General features: G+C 38.3%; 2 protein-coding genes across 2 annotated transcripts; both read left to right on the top strand.

The window, feature by feature from the left end:
• Positions 1-1,469: 1,469 nt before the first annotated feature.
• Positions 1,470-5,707, top strand: LOC131597959 (uncharacterized). Its single transcript, XM_058870616.1, has 3 exons — positions 1,470-4,333; positions 4,478-4,851; positions 5,217-5,707. The coding sequence occupies exons 1-3, from the start codon at positions 1,470-1,472 to the stop codon at positions 5,705-5,707; spliced, it is 3,729 nt and encodes a 1,242-aa protein (XP_058726599.1).
• Positions 5,708-13,063: 7,356 nt separating this feature from the next.
• On the top strand, positions 13,064-13,901 carry LOC131597960 (uncharacterized). Its single transcript, XM_058870617.1, has 2 exons — positions 13,064-13,100; positions 13,192-13,901. Exons 1-2 carry the CDS (start codon positions 13,064-13,066, stop codon positions 13,899-13,901), a joined length of 747 nt encoding a protein of 248 aa, XP_058726600.1.
• The last annotated feature ends 373 nt before the right edge of the window (positions 13,902-14,274 follow it).

The raw sequence follows: 14,274 nt of genomic DNA on the forward strand, positions 1-14,274 counted from the left end.
TCATTTGTTCCGGTTGAACATTCGAACGTGATTGCCTGTGTGATGGCTTATACCGTGCTGTGTGATCTCGGTGATGTGTGTATATGGTTGAATCGGAGTAGGCCTGACTAATAGATGATAAATCGCTTAGGACCACGACTATTGCTGTGTGATCTTTAGTTCGGGCCTTGTTGTGTGGTCTGGGATACCTTGCTGTGTGATCTTGGTATGTCTTACGCACCTGAGCTACCATTGCGATGCGCTGAGAGGGTCTTCTATGGCGTTCCTCTAGCAGGTAAACATCTGCGTGCTTGGTATGATGAGGTAGTGGTACCATATAGGATGCACTTCTCAGTAAACTCACCTCTAGTGATGTCATGTAGACAATATTACTAGGCTTTCGCCCGGTGAGCTCATGTAGTCTTGATGGCGTTTTGTACATTGTAGCGATCACATCTGCGTATAGTGATTGACGGGGCCGTGATGCCATATAGGTAAATCACCGCTGTAACTCGTCGCGGATAAGCCATGTAGGACTTATTCGTTTCACCTGCGATGTGCATGTACAAGTCTCTTGACACTTAGGCATGAGAGGTAACTCATCGAGGGTGTGGATGCGTAGTCTATGTAGCAGGCAAGTAACTTACTCCTAGATTCCTCGTACATGGGTACGGGTCTGCATACTTGTTGTGATGGCGGTGAGCCTATTGTTGTTGATGCCTCCTTGGACAGTTATGGGACTTCCATTGACGGTGTACCCTTGTTTGTATTTGTACCTGGCCGTGAGGACAACCTGGATTCTCGGTGAATCTATCTTGTTGCATGTTCCCTGTAGAACTGAGTGAACCCATAGGATAGGGAGACTCACTGAGATTTAGTAATCTCACCCCATTCCAATTATTCTTTTTACAGGTGGTTCGAGACAGGATCGAGGCAAGGGTAAGATGGCTTAGCTTCGAGTTGATGTTTCTTGGCGATGCGTTTTGTCGTAGTTTATAATCTTTTGTATCTCTATCTTTTGTACCATGGATATGTATTTGTACCAGTTGGAATTCATGTACTTTTGGCCATGACAGTTTGGGCTTTTGTAATTGTACTTATACACTATCTATTCCGCTGCTTATGTTTATGATTTTTGAGTACCATTTTAATACCATATACGTATATCCTAGGCAATGTATGTATGGGGTGCTACAGTTGGTATCAGAGCAGGTCGATTCTCGGCTTTGCCACGAAACATCATAAGTCAGCATAATTCTGCCTCATATGTGTAGTGTCGGCACGATTCCTTATGTCTTACTTATGGCATTAAGCCTGATCAACTTGATTCCGTGTGTAGGACAAACAGGAAGATGGCTGATCGACGCAGAGGTCCCGGAAGGCCCAGGACGAGGAATGTGGAGGCTGAGCCTGAAACTGAGAATGCGGGTGTGCCTTGGGTGCAGATAATGCAACAGATGCAACAACAGAATCAGATGATGATGCAGATGATGCAAGGCATGCAAATGCAACAACCAACTGCTCCTGCTCCTACTCCTCAGGCTGCAGCAGGGCCTGACTTTCGTGCTTTCTTTCGGATGGATCCGCCGGAGTTCTTGGGTGGCTTGGATCCGGTGATTGCTCATGATTGGTTGTACGGCATGGAGATGATATTTCAGGCCATTCAGTGCACAGAAGAAGAGAAGGTGATCTTTGCTGCTCAGAAAATGAAGGGACCAGCAGGTAGATGGTGGAATACAGAATCTACGTATTTCACTAACCAAGGTATTCCAAAGGATTGGCAACATTTCAAGACAGCTTTCTTGGAGAAGTACTACCCCAACAGTGTGCGTGCTCTGAAGGAGCATGAGTTTCAGTCCTTCAAACAAGGCAACATGTCAGTGTCTGAGTATGCGGAGAAATTCGAAGACATGGCTGCCTATTCTAGACAAGCTGCCTATGCACCAGATGAGTTATGGAAGATCGATCAGTTTCTCATGGGGCTGAATGCGGATATTGTACACAGTGTGTCTCAAAGGGAGTTCACCACCTATGCTGAGTGTTTGAGGCAATGCTATGTTGCTGAGAACACATTGAAGAGGGTTCAGGAAGAGAAAAAGCAGAACAAGCCGGTTCGTAGGGATCAAGGGAGGTCGGGGCAGCATTTGAAACCCCGCAATTCTCCAACTATTAACAAGCCAGTTTATGGAGATCGTTCTAATCAACCTCCTCAGTGTGGAAAGTGCAATAGGAGGCATTATGGGAATTGCTCATTCGATGCGAAGAAGTGTTTCAAGTGTGGAATGACGGGTCACTTTGCGAGGTATTGTACAGCCCCGGATGTTCCGGAAAAGACTAAAGGTCGCATTTACACTTTGGATGCTAGGAAGGCTCAAGGAAACACCAATCTTGTTGCTGGTACGTGTTATGTTAATAATCAGCCCTTGTTTGTGTTAGTTGATTGTGGAGCAACACATTCCTTTGTTTCCTATCATTGTGCGAGGAGGCTTGGTTTTGAAGCAAGTCCTCTCCCGAATCCTATGATTATCTCGTCAGCTACTGATGACGTAGTAGAAGCTCGAGAAGTTTGCAAGGAGTGTTCTATTACTTTCAATGGTCGTAGATTCTTGATTGATCTCATTTGTCTACCTCTTAAGAAGATCGATGTAGTACTTGGTATGGACTGGTTGTCAGCTAACTCGGTGTACATCGGTTGTAAAGAGAAGGCTATCTTCATTCCTGCTGAGGAGACAACATCAACCGATGCCATTGAACATCTTCTTGAAGGTACGATTAACATGGTCAACTACCTTTTTGCTCAAGAGAAGTCTTTCCTTTTGGTTCTTACGTCAGAATCCAAGGACAAGAAGAGTGTATTGGAGATTCCGGTTGTGTGTGAATTTTCCGATGTATTTCCTGAGGATGTTACTTCTCTTCCGCCGGAAAGGGAAGTTGAATTCTCTATTGATCTTGTTCCGGGTACCGCTCCAGTTTCTATTGCCCCTTATCGAATGTCTCCTGTAGAGCTAAGGGAGTTGAAGAGTCAGCTAGAAGAGTTGTTGGCGAAACACTTCATTCGTCCTAGTGTTTCTCCATGGGGAGCTCCAGTCTTGTTAGTGAAGAAGAAGGATGGTAGTATGCGTTTGTGCATCGACTACCGACAGTTGAACAAGGTGACCATAAAGAACAAGTATCCTCTGCCGCGGATTGATGACCTCCTGGATCAATTGAAAGGAGCCTGTGTGTTCTCGAAGATTGACCTCAGGTCGGGATATCATCAGATTCGGGTTAAGAGTTCGGATGTATCTAAGACTGCTTTTAGGACGAGATACGGTCATTATGAGTTCTTGGTTATGCCATTCGGGATAACCAATGCTCCTGCTGTCTTTATGGATTACATGAACCGAGTGTTCCAACCGTATTTGGACCAGTTCGTGGTAATCTTCATAGATGACATCTTGATCTACTCTCGGACTATTGAAGAGCACATGGAGCATTTGAGGATTGTGTTGTCGGTTCTTAGAGAAAAGCAGTTGTTTGCAAAGTTTAGCAAGTGTGAGTTCTGGATGTCTGAAGTCAAATTTCTTGGACATGTCATATCTGGCGGCGGCGTAGCTGTAAACCCTTCAAAGGTAGAAGCAGTGATAAATTGGGAACGACCCAAGAATGCAACTGAGGTCCGTAGTTTCCTAGGCTTGGCAGGTTACTACCGGAGGTTCATTATGGGCTTTTCCAAGTTGGCGTTACCCTTGACCAGGCTTACAAGGAAGGAGGTTTCGTTTAGTTGGAATTCAGAATGTGAGAAGAGTTTTCAGAAACTCAAGGAAAAGTTGACTACGGCTCCAGTGTTGGTGATTCCAGATCCAAACCGATCTTACGAAGTGTTCTGCGATGCTTCTAAGAAAGGTTTAGGTGGAGTGTTGATGCAAGATGGACAGGTTGTAGCTTATGCATCGAGACAGTTGAGATCTCATGAAGAGATTTATCCTACTCATGACCTTGAACTCGCTGCAATTGTGTTCGCACTTAAGGTGTGGCGACATTACTTGTATGGAGTTCACTTTGAGATGTTTAGTGATCACAAGAGTTTGAAGTACCTCTTTGATCAAAAGGAACTTAACATGCGTCAGAGGAGATGGATGGAGTACTTGAAGGACTTTGACTTTGATTTGAAGTACCATCCCGGTAAAGCTAATAAGGTAGCGGATGCCTTGAGTAGAAAGGAGATAAAAGTTGCAGAACTGATGATGTTGGAGTTTGGCCTTATGGAGAAGTTCAGAAATTTGGATTTACAATTTGAGTGGGCACCAACGGGTGTATTGATTAGTAGCTTGTGTATTGAGAATGAGTTGCGGGAAAGGATCCGTCAAGCATAGTGGAATGATGTAGAATTGCAGGCTAAAGCAAACCTTCCAGATTTTGTTCGTACATCTGATGGACTCATTCTTTTTGGACGGAGGATGTGTGTGCCAAATGATGCGGAGTTAAGGAGGTTAATTCTGGACGAGGCTCACAAGAGCAAATTCACCATCCATCCCGAATCGACCAAGATGTATCAAGACTTAAAAGGGAATTTTTGGTGGCCTGGTATGAAGAGAGATGTGGCTGATTATATAGAGCAGTGCGTGATTTGCCAACAAGTGAAGATAGAGCACCAAAGGCCCGGTGGTATGTTGCAACCATTGGATATTCCTGTTTGGAAATGGGACAGTATATCCATGGACTTCATTGTGGGACTACCACGGGTATTAGGTGGGCATGACTCAATATGGGTGATAGTGGACCGTTTGACTAAGTCCGCGCATTTCTTACTGGTTAAGACAACTCATAAGGTTTCTCACCTTGCGAGGCTTTTTGTAGTAGAGATTGTAAGATTGCATGGTGTACCTTCTAGCATTGTGTCGGATAGAGATCCGAAGTTCACATCCCGATTTTGGAAAGCTTTTCATCAAGAGATGGGTACAGACCTGAATTTGAGCACTTCTAACCACCCTTTGACAGATGGACAAAAAGAAAGGACTATTCAGACCATTGAGGATATGCTGAGGGCATGTATCTTGGAAATTGGAAAGATAACTTACCTTTGATAGAATTCGCGTATAACAATAGTTATCATGCGAGTATCGGGATGGCACCGTATGAAGCCTTGTACGGACGAAAATGCCGATCACCTTTATGTTGGTCTGAAGTTGGTGAGAAGGGAATTCTTGGACCGGAAATAATTCAAGAAACCACGGAGAAGGTTAAAATGATCCGAGACAAGATGAAACAAGCCCAAGATCGACAAAAGAGTTATGCGGATAAGCGGAGAAGACCCTTGGAATTTGACGTAGGAGATCATGTATTCTTGAAGGTGACTCTGAGGTTGAGGTTGAAAGGACCGTTCAAAACGCGCAAGCTTAGCCCGAGGTACGTAGGCCCCTATCAGATCATGAGACGGATAGGTGAAGTCGCATACCAGTTAGCGTTGCCTCCTTCACTATCAGGACTGCATGACGTATTCCACGTATCTCAGCTGCGGAAGTTTGTGCCGGACTCGTTTCATCCTATCCTACCAGATACGATTGAAGTAGAACCAGATCTTTCATTCCAACCGAAACCGTGTCGTATTCTGGAGTATGCTAGTAAGTCTTTGAGAAGCAAGGAGACACCTCTTGTCAAGGTGTTGTGGGAAGAGTCGTGTCCTGACGAATCTACTTGGGAGCTCGAATCAGAGATGCGGGAGTTGTATCCTCACCTATTCTGGTAAGTTTTCGAATTCGAGGACGAATTCTAATTAAGGGGGGGAGAATGTAATACCCTAATATTATTTCAAGAGATTAAATATTAGGAATAACTATTTAGTTAGAATGTAACTAAATGGCACTATGGTAAATAGAATCTAGTTGGGGGTTGTTTTGGTCATTGCACCTAAAACTAAAGACTTAGGGATGTGTTTCGCTTGAGACTCATTCCAATCTTGGTGAAAAAAAAAACAGAATTTGGAGAAAGAAGAGGAAGGAAACGTGAGAAACAAGGAGAAAGGAAGAAGAGAACCCATTGCAAACTTCATCATCAACCTTGCATGCATTCTTGATTCAGCAATCTTCATCTTTTTCTTCTGATTTTCGCAGCTTCTCCTTCAGCTTAATCAGGTGGGTCTCTTAGTTAGAACCTTTGGGAAATCATTGTGTGTTATATAGACTTTGGGGATTAAGGGTTTATGAGTAAATGATTTTAATCCGTATCTATGCATGTGTTAGACTCTTTTGGTAGAAATAATTCGCTTACATATTGTTTCTAAGTCTCATTTTCGTTTAAGAATGGATGCATGTGGAAATTTGGGGCTTGGGGACCCCAAATTCGTTTCTGCATTTTTGCTGATTTTACAGAGTTTGCTGCAGCGAACTTTCTTTCGCTGTAGCGAATGGTTCGCTATAGCGAACTGTGTAGCGAATAGACCTGGGAGTTGAATTGATTTATTCGCTGTAGCGAACTTTTTCGCTGTAGCGAATCGGGGCTTCGCTGCAGTTCGCTGTAGCAAACTGACCTGGGTTTGAAGAAGTTTAGCTTCTGTTTGAGTTTGCTGTAGCGAACAGAAGTTCGCTGTAGCGAACTAGTCTGATGCAGAATTGATAAATCTCCCCTATGAGTGCAGTTTCGCTTCGTATCGGAATCGAAGGCCTCTTATGACTTGTATGGCATTCTGAGATGTGATTTACCTGTATAAGACCATGATATGACTGAAATCCCTTGGATATGCTTGTATGTTGTGAAATACAAATTGTGTGGATTATATTGTGGCACTATTATTATTAATTTCGTTTGTTCCGGTTGAACATTCGAACGTGATTGCCTGTGTGATGGCTTATACCGTGCTGTGTGATCTCGGTGATGTGTGTATATGCTTGAATCGGAGTAGGCCTGACTAATAGATGATAAATCGCTTAGGACCACGACTATTGCTGTGTGATCTTTAGCTCGGGCCTTGCTGTGTGGTCTGGGATACCTTGCTGTGTGATCTTGGTATGTCTTACGCACCTGAGCTACCATTGCGATGCGCTGAGAGGGTCTTCTATGGCGTTCCTCTAGCAGGTAAACATCTGCGTGCTTGGTATGGTGAGGTAGTGGTACCATATAGGATGCACTTCTCAGTAAACTCACCTCTAGTGATGTCATGTAGACAATATTACTAGGCTTTCGCCCGGTGAGCTCATGTAGTCTTGATGGCGTTTTGTACATTGTAGCGATCACATCTGCGTATAGTGATTGACGGGGCCGTGATGCCATATAGGTAAATCACCGCTGTAACTCGTCGCAGATAAGCCATGTAGGACTTATTCGTTTCACCTGCGATGTGCATGTACAAGTCTCTTGACACTTAGGCATGAGAGGTAACTCATCGAGGGTGTGGATGCGTAGTCTATGTAGCAGGCAAGTAACTTACTCCTAGATTCCTCGTACATGGGTACGGGTCTGCATACTTGTTGTGATAGCGGTGAGCCTATTGTTGTTGATGCCTCCTTGGACAGTTATGGGACTTCCATTGACGGTGTACCCTTGTTTGTATTTGTACCTGGCCGTGAGGACAACCTGGATTCTCGGTGAATCTATCTTGTTGCATGTTCCCTGTAGAACTGAGTGAACCCATAGGATAGGGAGACTCACTGAGATTTAGTAATCTCACCCCATTCCAATTATTCTTTTTACAGGTGGTTCGAGGCAGGATCGAGGCAAGGGTAAGATGGCTTAGCTTCGAGTTGATGTTTCTTGGCGATGCGTTTTGTCGTAGTTTATGATCTTTTGTATCTCTATCTTTTGTACCATGGATATGTATTTGTACCAGTTGGAATTCATGTACTTTTGGCCATGACAGTTTGGGCTTTTGTAATTGTAATTATACACTATCTATTCCGCTGCTTATGTTTATGATTTTCGAGTACCATTTTAATACCATATACGTATATCCTAGGCAATGTATGTATGGGGTGTTACATATAAGGTTTTTAATAATTTGTGTGTAACTGAGTATGAGAATTTATCTTTATTTTATAGTCATTGCATGTGTATGGGTCACTACATCGACCGATGTTTAAAACTTAAAGGACATCATAATGTAGCTACCAAAGAAAAGGTGGGACAAAATTACAACCTAAAAAAGTTCTAGACATGGTTTATCAAAATGAAAAGAGAGGTGATATAGAGAAGGAAAACATGATAAGGGGGAAAAGGGATTGTAATTGAGGACTGCAATTAATATACATAATGCTCAACACCATGATGAACATGAGACTAGATATGAAGTGCTTATTGATGTAAATATTAATGAGCAATTCAAAGTAGACTTGAAATAATATAATACTATTTCTTTTATGTTCTCTTTCTCCCATGCATCTCTCCTATTCTGCTTCATTGCTTTTCATTAATTTTATAACAATAAAAATATTACCAAGGTTTAAAAATTAATCTTGGTAGATAATTCAACCTTCAATAGCTTATTTTAGTTGTTGTTAATAAATCTTTTAGAAATTTAAAACAAATCAATGTAAAATTTACTTCTTTGTATTTCATAACATGTGCCTATTTAAGATTTTAAAAGTCAAGTTTAGAAAAAAGAGTTTCGGAGTAAATCTAAAATATCATATTTAATGTTTATAAAATTGTTTAATTCAGTCATAATAGAGTTTATGGAATATCCACTCTACCATCAAAGTCCAACAAAAATGTTTGTGCATAATAGGCGCCATGTTTAAATTCTTAGAGGTTGGTATGTACTCAATACCATATAATTGAAAAATCATGAATACAATATTAGGTTGTATGAATTTTTGCCTATCAAATTTGCAATTTGAACTAGACTTAACAATAAACATATCCATGCAACCAAATATATGAGTCAATAATCATAGAAACAATAAAATATGGAAAATAAATATCAAAAGTAATGATTATAATAAAAAATTAAACTTTATGAAGTAGAATTTATTTATTTAAATTTGACACATTGTCAATTTGAATAGTACATTTTATTACGTAGAGTCTTTCATAAGATACATATCATATATTTATTAGTGTTGCAACACCCCATTCCAAAAGCAATTTATTCATGTACGACATGCCAAGGAACCTACAAAATAAAAATAATTAATTTAATTAATAAACAAGTCCCTTCTGCTAAAAACATGAATAAATAAAGGATAATGTGAAAGTAAAAAAACATACCACGGCTCATGCTAATAACCATAGCAATATAATTGTTAGCATTTTGTGGCTTGACAATCTTTGACACACTTATCAAATTCATCAGCTAGTTGCTTTCCGATACATAATAGGTCACACTTTATTTCACACCAAGGCTCTGCTAAGCTTTCAACTTGAATTGCAACTAGCAGAATCATCAACATCATCACAACAAAAAATTTTATTAGAGAACCTTCCATTTTTTTTTTCAATAATTCCTTTTCTCAAATTCAAATAAATTTCTTAATTCTGTGACTTTTCGGCTCTTACAAAGGACTCACTAAGAAAAAAGTTTATCGTTAGACCTTTATTTATAGCTAAAATTTCCTAAAAGCTTTATGCGTTCATTAAATATACTTTAGGGAAAATTTATTTAAAACATATGAAATTAACCAAATTAAATACTCCCTCCAATCCTCAATATAAGGGAATTTGTACTTTTAAGATAAAGTGAATAATCATAAATATAAGGAAATTTTTTATTGATGCATCTTTTTATAGCATTATTGAAATAGCAATTTTGGATTACCATTTTATAGGTTTTACTTTTAATACAATAAAATAATTAAATTTCTTTAAAAATATTTCTTGATAATAATTTTATGAAAACCTATTCAATATAGTTTCAAGTTTAATTATTGTGTAAAATGAATAAAAAAAGACATAACAAAAAGATAAAGATATTTATATTAAAGTTTTGCTAGTATCTACTTAAAATATATTTAATTTGATGAATTTTTTACACTACTTTTTTCTTTTCCACATATTTTTGATGCTTAAAAACTCATATTTACATTAATCTATTACCGAAAAATATATATCGTCCAACAAAAAATATCGTTTAAACAATTTTACAACAACATATCGTATAACTTCCTCTATAATAAAATTCTATATTTAAAAATCTAATGTAGAAATATTGTAAAAAAAAATTCACACTATAAAAGTAGCATATATTGAAATTTTGTTATTTATAGTTTTATTAAAATATAGTTTTCAAAACATTCCATATGTTTAAGAAAAAAATAAAAAATTAACTATTTTATAAAAAAATTCTTTAAATAATTTGTTTTTTAATAGTTTCTTAGAGAGCTCGTGATTAGGAACTACTACATGACATGACATTAGTGGAGAGAGAAAAATATATAAGGTTTTTAATAATTTGTGTGTAACTGAGTATGAGAATTTATCTTTATTTTATAGTCATTGCATGTGTATGGGTCACTACATCGACCGATGTTTAAAACTTAAAGGACATCATAATGTAGCTACCAAAGAAAAGGTAGGACAAAATTACAACCTAAAAAAGTTCTAGACATGGTTTATCAAAATGAAAAGAGAGGTGATATAGAGAAGGAAAACATGATAAGGGGGAAAAGGGATTGTAATTGAGGACTGCAATTAATATACATAATGCTCAACACCATGATGAACATGAGACTAGATATGAAGTGCTTATTGATGTAAATATTAATGAGCAATTCAAAGTAGACTTGAAATAATATAATACTATTTCTTTTATGTTCTCTTTCTCCCATGCATCTCTCCTATTCTACTTCATTACTTTTCATTAATTTTATAACAATAAAAATATTACCAAGGTTTAAAAATTAATCTTGGTAGATAATTCAACCTTCAATAGCTTATTTTAGTTGTTGTTAATAAATTTTTTAGAAATTTAAAACAAATCAATGTAAAATTTACTTCTTTGTATTTCATAACATGTGCCTATTTAAGATTTGAAAAGTCAAGTTTAGAAAAAAGAGTTTCGGAGTAAATCTAAAATATCATATTTAATGTTTATAAAATTGTTTAATTCAATCATAATAGAGTTTATGGAATATCCACTCTACCATCAAAGTCCAACAAAAATGTTTGTGCATAATAGGCGTCATGTTTAAATTCTTAGAGGTTGGTATGTACTCAATACCATATAATTGAAAAATCATGAATACAATATTAGGTTGTATGAATTTTTGCCTATCAAATTTGCAATTTGAACTAGACTTAACAATAAACATATCCATGAAACCAAATATATGAGTCAATAATCATAGAAACAATAAAATATGGAAAATAAATATCAAAAGTAATGATTATAATAAAAAATTAAACAATAGTTTATCGTTAACATCATCACAACAAAAATTTTTATTAGAGAACCTTCAATTTTTTTCAATAATTCCTTTTCTCAAATTCAAATAAATTTCTTAATTCAGTGACTTTTCGGCTCTTACAAAGGACTCACTAAGAAAAAAGTTTATCGTTAGACCTTTATTTATAGCTAAAATTTCCTAAAAGCTTTATGCATTGATTAAATATACTTTAGGGAAAATTTATTTAAAACATATGAAATTAACCAAATTAAATACTCCCTCCAATCCTTAATATAAGGGAATTTGTACTTTTAAGATAAAGTGAATAATCATAAATATAAGGAAATTTTTTATTGATGCGTCTTTTTATAGCATTATTGAAATAGCAGTTTTGGATTACCATTTTATAGGTTTTACTTTTAATACAATAAAATAATTAAATTTCAACTCCGGCAACGAGATTTCAACTCCGGCGAACACCACAACTGATTTTGATTCTTCTCTGCTAGGACTTAGCTGTGGAAATCTTTGTAGATGGTTTAAACTCCTAGCCTTAGGGTTAGGGACCAATACGGGGATCTTTTAGAGTTGAATACTAGCGGAAGTCTGGAGGATGGGGAGAGGCCGGCCAAAGAAAAAGGTGGCAATGACCCCTCCGGCGAGTGTCAGGGTATTCTCGTCAACACCAAACTCATCAGGACATACAAGTACTACAAGAAAGGATACGATTCAAGGAGATGGAACAGGAACGGTATTATCACTGATTGTTGAAGAAATTAGCACCAAAGAGGGGACCGGAGAGGCAGAGCCACCAAAACCGTGGGTGGATGTTATTAAAGGTAACCGCTTAGCGTCTAATGGTTGTATGATTGAATACACTGCACCTGCGATAGTCAATGGCGAAATTGAAGTGCATATCGAGGAGCAGGATGTGATGGCTGAGAAACATTTCTGGAAAAATGCGTTGATAATGTATGCAATTGGAGAAGATCTATCCATGAACTCTGTCAAGAAGTTTATGAGCACAACTTGGAATTTTGTCTCGATGCCTGACCTGTATTACAATGAAGAGGGCTACTTCCTTGTAAGATTTAAAAATGGAGAGGACAAAGCAGCAGTGCTCATGAGAGGCCCTTACACGATTTACAAGAAACCGATTTTGCTACATGAATGGAACCCTAAGTTCACATTGCAAGATGACATACTCAGAGTTCTTCCGATATGGGTGATGTTCCCGCAACTACCTTTGGTGTATTGGGGGGAGAAGAGTATAGGAAAAATTGCAAGTGCTATTGGCAAACCTATCTTGACTGATGAATGCACCGCAAAGAAGCTAAGAGTGTCATATGCCCGAGTGCTCATTGAAGTAGATGTGACAAAGGAACTCAAGAATTACATCACAATTAGAGACCCTACAGGTGAGAAATTGAACCAACAAGTTGAATATGAATGGAAACCACCATTCTGCTCCCTATGCAACAAAGTTGGACATCGATGTAAGCAGAAGACTGAAAAACCTAAACAAGTATATGTGAAGAAACAATTGAATGAACCTGAAAAAGCCATCATCAATACACCAGCACCCTACCAAGAAGAGAAAGGCAAAGAAATAGTGGTGGAAGCACCGTGGATCAAATCAAAAACAGCCATCAAAAGCAAAGGAAAGGAGACAAGAATTGTTGTGGATTGTGTGAATGGATTTGACACCCTCACACAGGGAGAGTGCTCTAACCCTTTCCCTGTTCCATGATGCTAGCATGGAATGTTAGAGGGCTCAATAAAAAAGCCAGATGCAGGGAGGTAGGAGCCCACCTCAGAAATCATCAGGTTAGTTGTGCAATCCTTATTGAAACAAGAGTCAAAATAAACAATAAGGAAAGCATTAGAAATACTTTAGGTTTAAATTGGTCTTTTGTAGACAATTATGACAAACATGAGAATGGCAGACTTTGGATAGGTTGGGATCCTAGAATTTGGGAGATTAAGAATGTAATGTCTTCTGAGCAGTATCTACATAGTGAGGTCTACTTAGCCAATGGTACCTTCTCTCATTATATGACTGCCATTTATGCCCTCAACCAACTGAGTCATAGGAAGAATCTCTGGAATGATATACAAAGCCTGGGGGACAGAATTAATATGCCCTGGATCATCATTGGTGACTACAATAATGTCCTAAAGGTTAATGATCGCATGGGAGGAAATGAGGTTCAAGAATATGAGTATAGAGATTTGGAGAATATGATGGAAGCTATTGGTGTGTATGAACATGAAACCCAGGGTCCTCATTTCACCTGGTCAAACAAACATAGCCAGAATCTGATACATTCCAGAATTGACAGGGCCCTCTGCAATAGTTTATGGTTCACTAAATTCCAGGATAGTAGGATTGATGTGCTAAACCCACACATTTCAGATCACTCCCCTCTGAAAGTTTGGATGGATAGGCATAATATGATTAGCAGACAGAAGAGGAGATTTAAGTTCCTCAATTGTGTGACTGAGAAGCCTGAATTTATGGAGATTCTGAGGAGCAATTGGCAACAAGAGATAGAGGGTAGACCCATGTATAAGCTATGGAGGAAACTCTTTAGACTGCAACCAGAACTACAAAAGTTAAACAGATAAGTTACTGAGGGAGTTAAGAAGATTCAGGAATATAGAGAGAATCTAGCCAATGCACAATCCATGCTGAGTACAGACCTACAGAATGAGGAGTATAGTAGAGAGGTCAAGAAGTGGAATGATGAATTACTCAGGCAGATTGAGTTGGAAGAAAAGATTTTGCAGCAAAAATCAAAGATTGACTGGATACAGTTGGGAGATGAGAACAATGCTTATTTCTTTGCAAATCTGAAAGCAAAAAATAGGCAAACAAATCTGATTAGCTTGGTGGATCAACATGGACATAGATTAAAGAATTTTGCTGAATTGGAAGATGAAGTTCTCACATTCTATGAACAATTGATTGGTAGTGATATACCTACTAGCAGACATGTAG

The sequence above is a fragment of the Vicia villosa genome, linkage group LG4 (assembly GCF_029867415.1).
Source record: "Vicia villosa cultivar HV-30 ecotype Madison, WI linkage group LG4, Vvil1.0, whole genome shotgun sequence".
Taxonomy (NCBI): domain Eukaryota; kingdom Viridiplantae; phylum Streptophyta; class Magnoliopsida; order Fabales; family Fabaceae; genus Vicia; species Vicia villosa.